This window comes from Acipenser ruthenus, chromosome 11 (assembly GCF_902713425.1).
Source record: "Acipenser ruthenus chromosome 11, fAciRut3.2 maternal haplotype, whole genome shotgun sequence".
Classification (NCBI taxonomy): Eukaryota; Metazoa; Chordata; class Actinopteri; order Acipenseriformes; family Acipenseridae; genus Acipenser; species Acipenser ruthenus.
Window position 1 is genome coordinate 5,606,844 of NC_081199.1, and position 17,792 is coordinate 5,624,635.

A 17,792-nucleotide genomic window follows, 5' to 3' on the forward strand; every position below is an offset into this window, starting at 1 on the left:
TGAGGATGTTATATACTGAATCAAACGTACCTGGACACTTTTTTTAAAATATTGAAACACCAGATGGGTGGTAATCATTCTAGGGTACTAAGTTAATCTCAAACTTTGGTCTAATAAAACCAATGAACACAATGGACAACCCAGTGAAAATTAAGTTCTTGTAGTACAATAACACAGAACACGTTTTGTAAGTTAAACTTCTGTATTGCTTACAGGGAGTCAAAAATGATATTACAAAAAAAAAAAAATGAAATAAAAAATTTAAACTGGCTGATATGTAACAAGTACATTTTTCTTTACTCCATTTCGCCATTTACATACAGAGAAATTAAACATACTGCTGCCTATGCAAAGGCTTTGTCATAAAAGTTTTACTGCAGTCAGGTAATGAAAACCTTGACTATACGACTTGGAGCTACAGGCATTAAGAGAAGTCATCAAATATTGACATTACAAATAAACAGTTTGAACATGTTGCTGCAAGTTTTCTATTAACTTGTTTTAATTAACTTACTGATAATATATTTGCAGTGTGACAATGAGTAGTATTTGCTTTTGTAAACCACTTGTATGTATATTGATTGCAGAGTATGTGTTTGAAGCAAGCAACAAGGCAGACACGTTTATTTGGCTGTGTTGAAAAGGGAGAAGTCATGGAACGGGGACAGGCAGGCTGTCGGTCACGTAGACTTTTCAAAGATTTGGCATGCACCTGTTTACTGTTAAACAGGGGAAAGGAAGTAGAACCTTTAAGAGGAATGTGAAGAAATGAACATCTCTTATCACAGTGCTATGCAGAAAAGCAGAGTAAGATTAGTATTATTATTTAGTTTGTTTAAACAGTTCTGTCAGCACCTGACCGCTTTCGAACAACTTGACTCCCATTCACCTGGTCCACAGCCAGTGTTTCCACTTCGGGTTGGGTGGCGGGAGGTGTGACATGGTGAATTCGGTGGGCCACACCAATGTGTGCCTTGTGTACCTTGTGTTGCCTATCCTTGGCCGGACTGTGGTGTGGTTCAGAAGTGCGTTCCGAAGGAATCGGTGGGATAACCAAAGGCCTCTCTTTCAAAAGCTGTGCGTCAGCAGATTCTCTGGCTAACAGGAAAGGCGTTGGGTCTGGCATGGCATCCATGGTCTCTCTCATTACCACTTTGCGCCCGTCAGGCCCTAGCCGGTACACCTCAGTAAACTCTGAGTTTAAGGGCTGAGAAAGGCTCTTCTTCATCCTTCGCCTTGGGGTCTCTGGCATCTTCTCCTTAGGCGGAGCTGGCTTGTAAGAGGACATGACTGGGCTCATGTTCGGGCTGGTGTCTGGGGTGCCGCTAGACGTAGCTATCAGCTTCTTCTTGGTGGAGTGCAGCTGAGATGTCAGATAAGCAATGGTGCCAGACCGTTGCTCTAGTTCACTTGAAAGCATGTTTAGTTTATGGCTTTTCATTTTCAGCTCTTCTAAATACTTCTTTTCTCTTTCTTTTATTGTGTTCTCCAGAACTGAGATCATGGCGTTTTTCTGTTCAAGCTCCTTTAACAGTTCAGTGTTTTCATCTTCTTTGGCTTTAAGCTGGGTTTCAAGCTCCTCACACTTTTTCCTCAACTCGCTACATGATGATTCACCGCTTTCTACAGAAAACACAAATAAGAATGTCTTAGTCACTTACACTTTGTACAAAAACCTACGGGGTTTAGAGACGTGTTTGAGAATGTATTGCTCAGCATGCACTTAGTTCTCTTTTGCCAGGTCTGTAAATACCAATAGGAGCTCCAGCCTTTAATATTCCTGAGCAAGGTTTCTAAAACTTGCAGCTACATCCATTTTATCTTTGGCCCTGGTTATCCCTAGACTTGCTGATGGTTCCAAATATTGTATTAGTGTCTGTTAAGTACTTTACATTCTGGCTTTAGTTTAATGAAAGCCAGCAGTATGTGACGTTATAGTAAATTCAATTTTAAATCTTTAGTGCATAAATAGTAGGAATATCCTAGGAGTGAAATGCGTAGAATCACAAGTGCAGCCTGAACATGCAGCCCTAACATCATTTATTCATTACTTTAAACCACTCTGCATTACGTCAGCTCAGCCCATTGAAACAGCAGATGCTTTCCTATTGGTGGTTGCTTAATGTGTAGACAAGGGCACGGTCAGGTTGCAGTTTTCTGCAGCCTGCGATCAATGTGCCCACTGCAGAAGACAAATTAACAGTTCAGTGTATCTGAAGGATGATGTCATTTCCTACAACCCCATCCCTTATTTACAAGCATGGCAGCCTATAAATATTGTATTAGGGAAACTACTGTTCTCAAATAAGCAACACTTTGACAGACATACTGTACAAGCCCCCCTGATTGTAAGCAAAGTTTTTTTTGTTTGGTTGAATAATTAAAAAGTTTATGCATTGTTCTCATTGTTTTTTAAAATTGTAGCAGCAGTATCAGTAAAATATTTGCTTTAATCAAGTGTCAATCATTTTTTTCAGATTGTCATCAACATTCACAGGGAATGTACAAAGTAAATTCAGATGTTATGTTCCAGTGCCTTTCACTAGTTGTCACTTTGGCACTCTTAAATGCAAAATTATGATTTAATTTGCAACCTCCATAGGGACGATCACAGCATGAAGGGGAAACAAGTTTCTTCAGGTTTTTTTTCAGAGAACATTTGGGGAAACATTTTCAGGAAACAAAGAAAATCTACAAGGATTTTAACAATTAGAAAATCTATAAGGATTTTAACAATTATGACAGAGAGATCAGGGTTTTGAATGATTTGTTTTAAATATTTGACTTCAATATTCTACTTCTCAACTCAGAGAATACAGTCTGATTTCCAGGGTTGAGCTCATAGAAAGCAACCGTAATCCAGTTAGGTCAGAGATACTGTCACTGCATTAACCTAATAGAATATAATCCTATTTCCATAGTGATAGTCCACTTGCTGTCACAGACTAACCAAATGCTCTGACAAAAGTCTTTAGAATACAATGAAGTAATTTACTTTTAATCTACATATATACTGTACAACACTGACTTCTATTTTTGTGCAACTGAATTTAAGATATGTGTTTATTTGCAAAATGTTTAAGCATTATTATTTGTAGGTAATGATACCATTTATGCTTTAATTTAGTTTTTATGTTTTTTTCACTATGGTTTATCTACTGTAGTTTTCCAGTCATACTTAAGGAAAAAAAAACACAATTCACTTTTATTTAGCTAAGCCTGTATTTTAACTTCCCAGCTTCATTCCTCTCAGTTAAGACCCGCTTACAGGCTCATTGTTATTTTGCAATTCACTGTCGACCTACCTTTACATGTCTCCGAGTCAAGTGCATAGTGGTTACTATATGTAGAAACTGCTTTAGCTGCTTAAATGCAAGGATACAACTTCACTAGCAGCAAGCTAGAAATGAATTGCAAAACATACAGCATAGGGGACTATTTAACAATAAAACCAAGAGGCATGGGTATACTGAATCTATTTTTGGTTCTTTTTTTGCATGTCAAGTATTGCTTTTTTATTGATTTTTATGTGTAGCCTTGAAAAAGTCATTAACAAGAAGTGAAGGTAGCTTAAAATACAACGACTTTGCCTTGGTTAAAGCATGGACAACAAAGCCTTATGGTAGCCTTGGTATAACATTAGCATAACATTTTAAACAGTAAACCACTTGATCCCATGAGAATATAACTGCTTTTTAAAACAGAATATCTAAGGAACTGCCTTAAATCGATTTAATAAGAAGTCAAGTCTCAGGTGGCCTCAATTAAGCTTTTCCTACAACAAAAACATCTGCAATGAATGCCCACATGTGCACAGAGAACCTTCTTACCCAAAGTGAAACCGCAGTCACCCCAAAGCCTACGCTAAATGTTTAAGAAGCAGACAGTGCACCTATGTGAATGCTAGTGACAAATCACTGTAGATGTATACCTTTCTACTGAGCCATTTATGTTCTGTAACTATGGTTACCTGACACAACATTAGTGTGAGCATCAGAGCAACCCTGTTTTGCACTGAAATGGCATGGGGAGGCTTTATACAAAACTACAAAGGGGTCAAAAGACTACTGCATTATTTTCTGCTTCCCAGTAAAGAACTTGGTTACCAGGGTATATAGGTCTTTATGTGAATTATATCCTTTCACTGTGTGGATTACCAGACAAGAGCCTGTGGACACCCACTAAATAAACAATTTAAATGGTCACACTTAAACAAACCCTGTGACTTTTGCGTGACCAAATAACCAATGCCATTGTGAAGGCATTTTGAATACAGACTAATTAAGTGCCAAGCTCCATGAAGCAATTCTTTACAGTTGTTCACTGTGGTTTTTTAAATGAATTCTTAAAGGGCCTAAACATTTTTGTAACAACATTGCTTGTTATTCAGAAGAAGAAAAGAAAATGTTCATTAGTGCTTTGGGCAAAAACCCGCAAGGTAGCCTATTTGTATTGTAAATGGCACAAAAAACAAAACAATGGGGGCACCCATGCTGCAAGTAATTTTGTATAAATAGTTGTATATGGAAAATACCAAAATTCATCTAACTTGTCCTTCCAATCACATACTCGTAAGAATATCATGTAGTTAAAGACTAAAGCTTAACTTGTGCAGGATGTGTAGTAAGCTTACACAGCAACAACAACTGTAATGGGATACTATACTGTACAGAGAGTCCCTGGATTTGAGCCAAAAAGTGATAGAAGTCTTTAAAATCTTAAAACGAGTCGACATAGTTCACCCTAAAAATGGGCTATCTAGTCATGGTGTTGAGGCAGCAACACTGAAGAATATAAGAACGTGGATACTTCTGAGACCATTCAGCTTCTAGGAACCGGAAGAGCTGAGATGGGCTGAATGGCCTCCTCTTGTTTGTAAATCTTTTTCTATTATTTATTGTGAAGTCAAAGGACATATGGAAAAGTAACTTAAACAAGACTAGCCTATATTATAATGCTCTAAAATATATTAATCAATCTATGATCATCCACTGTGATTAGTCAAATACAGTACAGTAGAGGGCTAGGATTCACTGCTTGAGAGATAACAGGAAATACTGAAAAGCCGTTCTGAGGATCAAGATTGACCTTTCGTTCCTGCAATGGATCAAAGACAAGTGCCCTCTAGAACTGTTTTTGAAGAGCACAAAGGTTACATGATGAAGCCATTTCTATCTCAAAATTGAGATGATGCTGCCAAGCTTGTGAACATGTGAAAGTCCATGTGACACACAGTTTATTGTGGCAAACTTGAGTTTTACATCTCAAGTTACAAAAATGTGTCTGATTGCTTTACATTTGTATACATCTTATCACTGGTGGAGAAGACATTCAAACAGGTTAATATCTATTGATCCTCAATGCCTTTAGTCTTTAGATAAAATAAAAGTAACCTGACAGAAATATATTTGTCTTACCTGCTGGCTCCGAACTTCTTACTGTCAACTTGTATGTCAAATCTTTAAACGAAAAGAAAGAAACATACCGATTTGTGCAAATGCATTTGTTTACACACAGTTATTATTATTATTATTATTATTATTATTATTATTATTATTATTATTAATGTTGTGATTTATGGTGTAACAGAGCTTCTACTGTGATGTATTATCATTATAAAACCTTTAGATTCTGTCTTGGTAACAATCTTTCCCCATATTTCATGTCAAGTTTAAACCAGAAGTGGCCAAATATGGTCCCTGTTGGCCATGCATGTTTTTTGTATGATAAGCAGGTCATAAATATTAATGTTCAATCTGCACGGTTCTCCATGCACTTCCAATAGCACTTAGTGACAGCGTCAGCTCTAATTATTCTGTCAGGAGAGGATACAAAACAAATTCATATAATGTTTTTTTTAGGGCTTTTTTTTTTGAGCTCTGTATTTTGTGTAGCGGTCCTTTCATGTACATCGCAGGTCCTTAAATAAATTCCCATGTTTTCCCCACCAGTAAACCTGTCTGTTGCTGCTATATCACTCGAGGCAGAATGCCCTATACTACCTTCGTGAGGTATGTAAAGTCACTAGAGGATTATGCTGGATGAGGAAATAGCTCATGTACAGATACTGACTGGGCAATCTGGAGCTGATGGGGCTGGGGTTCATGTTTCAAATTAAAAAGTCCTACCCACAGAACCCAGTTAACTTAGTAAAATGTGTGCTTTTTATCCGGCGGTGTCTGCACTGTCTTACCTGTGCAGTGCTGCTGAAGGCGGCGCACCTCTGCATGCAGACCCTTCAGTGTACTTGCATGCTCCTGCTGGAGGAAAAGCAGATTCTTCTGGGCACTGTGCAGCTGATTCTCCAGACTTACAGAGGCCATGCTCAGACTGTGGAAACGGTAAACCTGTAATGAACACAAACATTTATTTTTAAAAAGAGAAAGAGTAATGCATCCTCTGAAATATCTTAAGTTTGTATCAAATGCTACAAAAGCACCACATTTCAAATAACAGCAGGCTGTATACTTCAGTATCACATATTGACTGAACACAACATAATCAAACACTAGTAGTAAACTCCAAAAGCCCATTAAAAAATGTGAAAGCTGCACACGAATAAGTTAAGACTTTATTATTAAAACAGTACTGCTTGGAAAATGTCTTGGATTTGAACAGAATTTGGCTTTTAGCATTGGCTTGCAATCCCAGACACATACTCTTTAAAAAACAGATCTTGGACTATGTTGCTCCCAGATATGCTGCTCCCAGATTCAAATTAAATCCTTTTTTTGTGTATATTAAGAAGAGGTATACAAAATAATAAAAACAAGGGAGTTATGTTACATTATTCTTTTAGAAGTACTTGTAAACATTAGCAGACATTCAAAGGGTTTGTTTTTGTTGACACTGGTCTACTTCTAGTAAGCCATTAAACCATTTATTTCATTAGTGGAGGATTGGCTGCCTGTGTGCCTTCATGAGCTGACAGCATGAAATCACAAGCAGAATCACTTTAACCATAAACACTAATGCCTTACTCATGACAGCAACCTGAACCAGGCATTATAAATGATGAGCTGTAATTTTGCATTACACACAGACAATTATATTTATAATTGTGGACCTGGTGCTAGATTTTCATTCTCTTTTTATTTACATTTAGACGGGTGAATTGCTATAACTCTGAAGAAACATCCTTTTTAGGTTTTCAGTTATTTCATTTTGAAATAATCTCATAAGCTTGTGCAAATGACAAGTTATGCCTTTCTGAAAATGGTAACGCATGTGCGTCATCAAAAATCACATTACGAGACAACCACTGACGTCTCACATCACAGTGCACAGTCTAGCAAAGGCGTGGTTTTCAGTATTTAGTACTGTATCTATAATAATGACATACAGATGCAATGGCAGGCAGACTATTTTTAGGCAACACACGTAACCACCACGGGCAAATGGCTTTAATAATCTATAAAAGGGAACAGTAATATTATCACTCTATCGCCAAGAAAAAAAAAAATCACCAAGTAGCTTTGCTGTAAAAATCTACCAGGTAGCAGTCACATCACTGTCTCTGTGTTAAAGCTATTATACCAATGCATTCTCAGCAGGGGACACTTGGTAAATTCCATTCTAATTGACCATTACTTAACTATTATACAGTATGTGAACACCACGTTTAGAAGAGCATCACAGCCAAGTACATTCAGTTAGCCAGAGAAAAAGAGTGCAACGAAAAGCCTGAAGAAACTGGGACATTAAGAAATGCAGAAGTAATAATACACAGGCTGTTATCCCTGATATGAAGAAGTTGTCTGTGTTAATAACATTCAGCTCATAAAACAATGACACCCCAGCTACACCAGCTTGCCTCCATTAAACCTATGCTTTGATCACCACGCCACACTGTTAGGGTTAACTTGAGATTGAGAGACATTATATTAATTTTGCATACTGCTCCGTGAGATTATTTGCAGGTCAACAGGCAGTTCACTGAAGGGCCAGGAGGACATGGCAGGATTAGATGATCTATGTTACCATTATATTTAGATAGACCATTATATCTTCTTTGTTTTGATGATAAATAAAAAATGGTTACATGTTACTGCAAGTCTTTTTAACAATTCACTTTGAATCCCAGCACTGAGTTCTGAAATGATATTCGTATTCTGCACCTGTTTGCAAACAGAATGGCAGGAGCAGCAGAACAGGCCAGAGCAGGTCCCCTGAGAGAACACATTATTAACATTATAGTGTAATCTTTGTGCAAATACCTTTCATACTGGTTAGGCAAGGCAGACTGCAGTATGAGGACTGCTTATTTCCACTGCAGTAATCAGAGCTATATCAATGCAAACACACAATGTAATTACAACATAATTAGTATTTATGTCATGCTAGATAAAATGTAGCCTATTGGCAAATGCTTCCGCAGTGTCCTTGTTCTGTGCACTTACCATGTAGGCTACATTTAGAGGTGAAGACAAGGACCATTACTCATTTTGTATGCCAATAGGCATCTCCATTATCTCTGAGATAATACAATGCCTCCTGGGTTGGCTATTGATTTTTAAAATGTCCAATATTCTTTACAATTCTTTACCTTACGATAGTCTTTTGGAATAAAGTCTGATATAGGAACGTAACTCATCTGTTTGCATTTAGTATTTTTGTTGCTGTTATTAACCAAAACTGTGAGCTACAATGTGAAGGTTTATATTGTCAGGGGTGGGTGTACACAGCTTTTAAAAGCCAGCCACTGTCATTTCTGATCCATACTGTTTCCTGTAAATCAAAGTGCTGCCTGTTGATGCTTCCCAGAAGCCGACACAAAGAAAGTCCCTACACTGACCTGAAGTATGCAGTATTCTTGGCTAGCATTGAATGAGGTACAATGATGTCATCTTTCTTCTAGTAATGAATCAAGCAGCTTTCTCTAACTGTTCATACATGAGTTAATCTTAGTCTGTGTGCATAAGTAACCTTCAAACATATATCATGGATATTTACAAAACATTTTTTTTTTTTTTAAACAATTTTAGATTTTTGTGTTATTTACTTATCATTTCTGTTTCCTTGTGTGTGTGTGTGTGTGTGTGTGTGTGTGTGTGTGTGTGTGCATGTTTGCAGAGCATCTTTCTACTATATTTATTTCTGCATATCTAATGCACCATGACAGCTACCAACTCACTAGGCTGAATAGTAGAATACAATTGCTTTAACACAAATTAAGGTACTTCCAATACAATAACCAGGGTGGGATTTGTACCTTTTGTAAGGAACTCCAACATTAAAAACAACAGAGCTCCACAGCCACACATGTATTGCGATAGGTTCTACAATCTCACTTTAAACATGAATATATAATGAACGAAGAGCTGCTATATATATATATATATATATATATATATATATATATATATATATATATATATATATATATATATATATATATTGCACATTTTTATAACACAAAAGCAAGAATACCTGTCTGTGTTATAGGATGTTTGTCTTATAGAAATTTACTGAAATACAAACCATATTGCCTGAAGTACTCTCTATCAATACATTTCTATTACCCTATACATTGAAAAAAATGCATTATAAAATATTGAACTTTTTTCTTAGTACAGACACCCATGCTTCCACAGTAGTATACCTATTTTTGTATTATCTAAACTGTATTTTAATGTGACTGTTCACTGTTTCTGACTTAATGTTTGCATTTTAAAATCATTCACCATTCGCCATTATCTCTATTATGATCTTACCATAATAGATGTCTAAACATTTAAATAAATAAAAAAAGTAAAAACATCCTCATGTATTTCAGAAAGAGGCCTAATGCTTTGTTAAAATGTGGCTTAGGTTACCCATGTAAACAAAAGATTAATTGTCCAGATTAAGAAAAGTAAGATGGAATGTGATCTGAGTTTCACGCAGTGCAGATCTATACATTTTGGGGAAAAGGCACAAGGAGGACTTGGTTAACAAATGGCACTGACGTTGTGAATCTGTAGCCTGCACGGATTGAACTGCATTGCGGACCCTAAATTAAATAATGTAACAATCGCAACCGAAAACATGTACCTGGCAAGCTGAGATCAAGAGTCAAATCATCCTTATTATGTCGTGACGTATGCGTTAACTACATTATTTAAAAGTAACAACGTAGCAGTACTTCAAATGATCCGGACAGTCCATCGGCAGCATTAGTAATTATTCATCCTGCAAGTCAGTACTTTACACCGTGCCCTTCCAACCGCAGAACACAATTCACAAAATGATAACGCAGAATAATTATAATATATGATACCATGCTACTGTTGCTATCTCTACTGTAAACATGTTATCCTTTTGTCTTGCTGATTGTGTATACAGACAGACTTGGTCAGACACACAACTTGAAATCATTGTTTTTTTGTATTCTAGTTTTTATTAATGCGATTTATCTTTCAGCGCTCTACTAGAGCCTCTAGTACTGTATTCTGACTTGGGGAACACAACACAAAAAACGTCTCTAACGTGAGACCACAGTTAATGTTCATTTTAATAACTACAATACCATAAGTCTAGCAATATCGCGATGCACACTTATGAATGGAATAGAAAACACATATACCGGTATATTTATTTGTAATTACTTATTGACAAACATTCAAATTATATACCGGTAACCCACTGTCAAGTATCATACAGTGTATACAACAATTTCAATTCTCAAGTTAGATATGTCACCTGCAAATAATAACGGAAGTATTATTATTATTATTATTATTATTATTATTATTATTATTATTATTATTATTATTATTATTATTATTATTATTAACATTGCACTAGAGAAAAGAGAATGATAGATCACCCTTTCATAAAGGTGTATTTGTAAACAACGCAATTCAATTATTCTTACCCGTGTTTTTTTTTTTTTGTTAGCTATTTACAGTCGCGGAGTTATCCTTTTTTTTTGTGGTCTCCTAAGTCCTTTGCAGCATGTTAAATCATGAAGAGAAAGGTGATCCTCTCCTCTCTCGGCATTGAACAAGGTTGAGCCAGATCTCATCTCCCAGAGATACCAGTCAAAATAAAGAGGTGCATCATGGGATACTACCAACCTTCCATTATCAGCAGTATGGGTATAGCAAGTGTTTGACAAGTAACAAACCAACACAATAATTTACAGCCCATAGTCCATCTATAGGGTTTTGCCCAGTTAACTAAACAATTATTTTTATATTTGGAAATACCTCATCTGTCAAAAAAGAGGTCGACTTCACACCCACTGCTTAAACTCATGCGCAGCAGCGTTGCCGTAGAAACGGAGTCACGCGCCCTCAAAGGTGTTACAACAGCGGCATCTGCTGGTGACGTTTCGCTACACTAACTAATCTATTAGTAAACAAAAAGCAGGTTGCAGAATTGAAAGCGGTTCTAAACAACAACATAACATCAGGTTATTATTTTTATTAGTATTAGAATTAGTATTAGTATTAGTAGCATTGTTATATGTGTGAACACGTTTATGAACACGTATTAAACAAGGCCTTGTTCACAGTCCAGTTTGTTTACACCCACCAGAGGGTAGTTTTAATTGCAGGTACATTAAATTTCCTTCCTTTGAAACCTGCTTGCCTTTGTGAGCCAAATAGGCATGCTAGTGTAACGACCTGCAGCAGCTGGAGGTTATACATTGCACATTGAATCTGTTCCTACAGTTATCAGTGCACCAGTACTCAAATAAAGAAAACCACCTTGGTCATCAGCCACCCAAGATTGCCCCAACAGACATTGAGGAATAGCTTCAGTGCAGCATGCAGGTTTTTACACTGTGAGATGAAGCTGTGACGTGACGTCTGCTTTACTGCATGAGGTACTTCGACACTGTTGGAGTTTTCGTACAGCCCAATGTTAGCCACGTGACATGAGTCTGTGTAGTTACCCAGTATCGGCAGCAGATGGCAGTAGTGACTCAGGCATCTTAGTATTGAGACTATAACATGGTTTTTACATTTTTAAACTTGCATATGTTTCGTTTTTTGTGGCCTTTAAACAAATAAATAAATAATTAAGTATAATCAACCAACAGCATTGCAGTAAGTAAGTAAAATAATTAAAAAAAAAAAAAAACTCATAGAATTTTACCACAAGGTAGTTAACAAAAAATGTAATAATATATACAGACGTGCTCAAATTTGTTGGTACCCTTACAGCTCATTGAAATAATGCTTCATTCCTCCTGAAAAGTGATGAAATTAAAAGCTATTTTATCATGTATACTTGCATGCCTTTGGTATATCATAGAATAAAGCAAAGAAGCTGTGAAAAGAGATGAATTATTGCTTATTCTACAAAGATATTCTAAAATGGCCCGGACACATTTGTTGGTACCCCTTAGAAAAGATAATAAATAATTGGATTATAGTGATATTTCAAACTAATTAGTTTCTTTAATTAGTATCACACATGTCTCCAATCTTGTAATCAGTCATTCAGCCTATTTAAATGGAGAAAAGTAGTCACTGTGCTGTTTGGTATCATTGTGTGCACCACACTGAACATGGACCAGAGAAAGCAAAGGAGAGAGTTGTCTGAGGAGATCAGAAAGAAAATAATAGACAAGCATGGTAAAGGTAAAGGCTACAAGACCATCTCCAAGCAGCTTGATGTTCCTGTGACAACAGTTGCAAATATTATTAAGAAGTTGAAGGTCCATGGAACTGTAGCCAGCCTCCCTGGGCGCGGCCGCAAGAGGAAAATCGACCCCAGATTGAACAGAAGGATAGTGCAAATGGTAGAAAAAGAACCAAGGATAACTGCCAAAGAGAAACAAGCTGAACTCCAAGGTGAAGGTACGTCAGTTTCTGATCGCACCATCCGTCGCTTTTTGAGCGAAAGTGGGCTCCATGGAAGAAGACCCAAGAGGACTCCACTTTTGACAGCAAAACATAAAAAAGCCAGACTGGAATTTGCTAAAATGCATATTGACAAGCCACAGTCCTTCTGGGAGAATGTCCTTTGGACAGATGAGTCAAAACTGGAGCTTTTTGGCAAGTCACATCAGCTCTGTGTTCACAGACAAAAAAATGAAGCTTTCAAAGAAAAGAACACCATACCTACAGTGAAACATGGAGGAGGCTCGGTTATGTTTTGGGGCTGCTTTGCTGCGCCTGGCACAGGGTGCCTTGAATTTGTGCAGGGCACAATGAAATCTCAAGACTATCAAGGCATTCTGGAGCGAAACGTACTGCCCAGTGTCAGAAAGCTCTGTCTCAGTCGCAGGTCATGGGTCCTCCAACAGGATAATGACCCAAAACACACAGCTAAAAGCACCCAAGAATGGAAAAGAACAAAACACTGGACTATTCTGAAGTGGCCTTCTATGAGTCCTGATCTGAATCCTATCGAACATCTATGGAAAGAGCTGAAACTTGCAGTCTGGAGAAGGCACCCATCAAACCTGAGACAGCTGGAGCAGTTTGCTCAGGAAGAGTGGGCTAAACTACCTGTTAACAGGTGCAGAAGTCTCATTGAGAGCTACAGAAAACGTTTGATTGCAGTGATTGCCTCTAAAGGTTGTGCAACAAAATATTAGGTTAGCGGTCCCATCATTTTTGTCCATGCCATTTTCATTTGTTTTATTATTTACAATATTATGTTGAATAAAAAATCAAAAGTAAAGTCTGATTTCTATTAAATATGGAATAAACAATGGTGGATGCCAATTACTTTTGTCAGTTTCAAGTTATTTCAGAGAAAATTGTGCATTCTTCGTTTTTTGTGGAGGGGTACCAACAAATTTGAGCACGTCTGTATATATATATATATATATATATATATATATATATATATATATATATCTCAAACTGTGCCCACACATTTTATACTGCATTCAGCGGTCCAACAGTGCTGTGAGCTGAGATTGTTACACTGTTACACAAATATTCAGTAGCAGTATTTTTTTTTTTAAAAGAAAAAGAAATGTTTTACATTTCCATAATTGTATATACTGAACATGGAAAATGCATTTATGTCTTAATTCCTATCACCATCGTAATTTGCGCCAGTCAGTAGTATTGTCAACATGCCAATCGAAAGAAAATGTATTAAAAAAAAAAAGATTTATATGGGTCATGCATTTAAAATATATAGCTTTACAATACATACAGTATGGCCAACCTCTATTTTAAATATAAGAAACACATACAACATATATGCTATGATTCTAGTATATTATTAATAATATAATGTATTTTTATATTGAAAATACTGTGCATTCCACTGTGGGCACCATCCACATGTAAAATAAAAGTTCCCCCAACAACCACAGCTACTGAGGACAGAGACAATCTCCAGACACAGTCAGGCTAGAGGACCTCAGTGCAATCCACACTGTGTGTTAAGCTTTGTGTTTCCTGGGAGACAGTCAGGCGTGTTATTAACTATCAAGCAAAACCCTGTGGAAACTATAATGCCTTCAGAAGACAGGGTTTGGATTTGTGGAATAAAGAGCTGTATTCAGGGAACAGCAGAAGCAGCCTGGTACAGAGGGTCATTTGACTTTGCTTCTGAACTTTTTGTGAATTATTTCCATTTCTCATCCACTCTATTATCTGTGAAAAAAAAGAAGGAAAAAAAAACCCTGAAAAAAACAGCATTGCATGAATTCCCAAGAAATGTCAAGAATGTCAGAAATTTCAACAAAGAAGCCCATTATTATTGATATTTTGTAAATACTGGTGCAGCCCGAAGTTGATTAAAATCAGCGTTAAATGCAATGGCATTGTAAAGTGACTATACTGCAGCTAAATGAGGGACATTTCTGCATGCGCTTCTAGTTGACACACTTGCTATTGTCGTCTATACAGCTCTGGTCTTTAACTTCCTTCAAGGGTTTTGCAACAAACAGAATAGTGGTATTATTTCACCTGTACACTGATTGTTCTTTTTATGTGCTGTTAAATAGTGACGAGTTATTCATTTTGATGTAAGTTTAACCCAAACAACCAGGGAAACTCTGACGGACTATAAAGGAAAATCTGGGAAATACACAGCTGTGAAACCTTCAGTTCTCGAATGTACTGTGTTTTGTTTTGACACCCAGTCTCTCACCTGGCACTCAGACTGCCAATCCCTCTGGCAATGTCAGAGTAGAGGTTGGAGACAAGGAGGTAAACTCACAGCATGCCTCTTGACATTTACCTGGCTTGAATACTATGGTAGCTGTCACTGATTGAAGATTGACATGACTGTAGTCCAGTTTCTGCCTGACGGCTGGGGATTGGTTACAAGGATTTTCCTGCCAATCTGATGGTCATATTTGCAGGGTAGAGTTTACTGCCTGAAACTTTACATTCAGATCTAAAAGAGCGCCGCCCTACTGGATTCACTGACTGCCAGCACACAAGGGGTTCCTTAGGGTGGAAAGGATTCCTGGAACTAATGCTCCAAGTAATGTGGCAAACTGAATGAATTCCTTTCGGTACAGCAACACAGGGATTGCACCCCAACAAGAAATACATTTCCAAAAGGAACATGTCTCATATATAAAGTGTCTTGCAAGAACACATGAAATTATTGTCTTACTTTTTGAAATGTTATTCTTTGGAAGTGGACTTTAATCTATCTTCAGCTAGGCATGTTTTGGCAGAGGATTACAGTCTTCTCATTTCTTTATTTTTAGTGTTCTGGCAAATGTCCCAGCAGGGCATTTTGAGCACATCTTAAGAAAAAGGGCAGTTTCCTTCTGATATATTCTAATTGGAGTGACAGAATTCTACTTCTAGTGTGTTTTTAGACATTTTTCATGAATGATACGTACAGTATTTGGGTTAATAGAATAATGCGTATCTAAAATAAAATCTGAACAGAGGCAGTATAATTCAGTTTATTATCTCACGCACCACTCAGGAAGCTTCATAGCAGGGCACTGCCACACGATGGTTGACCGTAAACCTTCACACAGAATGTCTAGCTAAAATTTGAAAAAGGTACACGAGAAAAGCAAAACATCGAAATACAGACGTGCTCAAATTTGTTGGTACCCCTCCACAAAAAACGAAGAATGCACAGTTTTCTCTGAAATAACTTGAAACTGACAAAAGTAATTGGCATCCACCATTGTTTATTCCATATTTAATAGAAATCAGACTTTACTTTTGATTTTTTATTCAACATAATATTGTAAATAATAAAACAAATGAAAATGGCATGGACAAAAATGATGGGACCGCTAACCTAATATTTTGTTGCACAACCTTTAGAGGCAATCACTGCAATCAAACGTTTTCTGTAGCTCTCAATGAGACTTCTGCACCTGTTAACAGGTAGTTTAGCCCACTCTTCCTGAGCAAACTGCTCCAGCTGTCTCAGGTTTGATGGGTGCCTTCTCCAGACTGCAAGTTTCAGCTCTTTCCATAGATGTTCGATAGGATTCAGATCAGGACTCATAGAAGGCCACTTCAGAATAGTCCAGTGTTTTGTTCTTTTCCATTCTTGGGTGCTTTTAGCTGTGTGTTTTGGGTCATTATCCTGTTGGAGGACCCATGACCTGCGACTGAGACAGAGCTTTCTGACACTGGGCAGTACGTTTCGCTCCAGAATGCCTTGATAGTCTTGAGATTTCATTGTGCCCTGCACAGATTCAAGGCACCCTGTGCCAGGCGCAGCAAAGCAGCCCCAAAACATAACCGAGCCTCCTCCATGTTTCACTGTAGGTATGGTGTTCTTTTCTTTGAAAGCTTCATTCTTTTGTCTGTGAACACAGAGCTGATGTGACTTGCCAAAAAGCTCCAGTTTTGACTCATCTGTCCAAAGGACATTCTCCCAGAAGGATTGTGGCTTGTCAATATGCATTTTAGCAAATTCCAGTCTGGCTTTTTTATGTTTTTCTTTCAAAAGTGGAGTCCTCCTGGGTCTTCTTCCATGGAGCCCACTTTCGCTCAAAAAGCGACGGATGGTGCGATCAGAAACTGACGTACCTTCACCTTGGAGTTCAGCTTGTTTCTCTTTGGCAGTTATCCTTGGTTCTTTTTCTACCATTTGCACTATCCTTCTGTTCAATCTGGGGTCGATTTTCCTCTTGCGGCCGCGCCCAGGGAGGCTGGCTACAGTTCCATGGACCTTCAACTTCTTAATAATATTTGCAACTGTTGTCACAGGAACATCAAGCTGCTTGGAGATGGTCTTGTAGCCTTTACCTTTACCATGCTTGTCTATTATTTTCTTTCTGATCTCCTCAGACAACTCTCTCCTTTGCTTTCTCTGGTCCATGTTCAGTGTGGTGCACACAATGATACCAAACAGCACAGTGACTACTTTTCTCCATTTAAATAGGCTGAATGACTGATTACAAGATTGGAGACATGTGTGATACTAATTAAAGAAACTAATTAGTTTGAAATATCACTATAATCCAATTATTTATTATCTTTTCTAAGGGGTACCAACACATGTGTCCAGGCCATTTTAGAATATCTTTGTAGAATAAGCAATAATTCATCTCTTTTCACAGCTTCTTTGCTTTATTCTATGACATACCAAAGGCATGCAAGTATACATGATAAAATAGCTTTTAATTTCATCACTTTTCAGGAGGAATGAAGCATTATTTCAATGAGCTGTAAGGGTACCAACAAATTTGAGCGCGTCTGTATGTAAATTCACCTGTAAATTATACATTTTAAATGTTTAAAATAACAATAAAGTTACTGTTTACCAGTTTCTAACCACACAAATAAACACATAAATAAATACAATGAAATACAGATGGTCGTGCATTACCTTGGTAGTTGACCTTGTCTGTGCAGTAGGTGCCTTCCCAGCACAGTCAACTGTCAGTTGGTAATGGTCTC

General features: G+C 37.3%; 1 protein-coding gene across 2 annotated transcripts; it reads right to left on the minus strand.

Moving 5' to 3' along the window:
• Positions 1–236: 236 nt before the first annotated feature.
• On the minus strand, positions 237–11,134 carry LOC117426108 (coiled-coil domain-containing protein 92-like). Of its 2 annotated transcripts, none has more exons than XM_059033085.1 (4): positions 10,033–10,120; positions 6,194–6,347; positions 5,418–5,459; positions 237–1,623 (listed from the first exon to the last, which is right to left on the minus strand). In XM_059033085.1, the coding sequence occupies exons 2-4, from the start codon at positions 6,321–6,323 to the stop codon at positions 836–838; spliced, it is 960 nt and encodes a 319-aa protein (XP_058889068.1). In that variant the 5' UTR covers positions 6,324–6,347; positions 10,033–10,120; the 3' UTR covers positions 237–835. The 2 variants fall into 2 exon arrangements, with proteins under 2 accessions (XP_058889068.1, XP_058889067.1); XM_059033084.1 differs by lacking the exon at positions 10,033–10,120 and adding an exon at positions 10,856–11,134 and having other exon boundaries at positions 238–1,623.
• Positions 11,135–17,792: the final 6,658 nt, after the last annotated feature.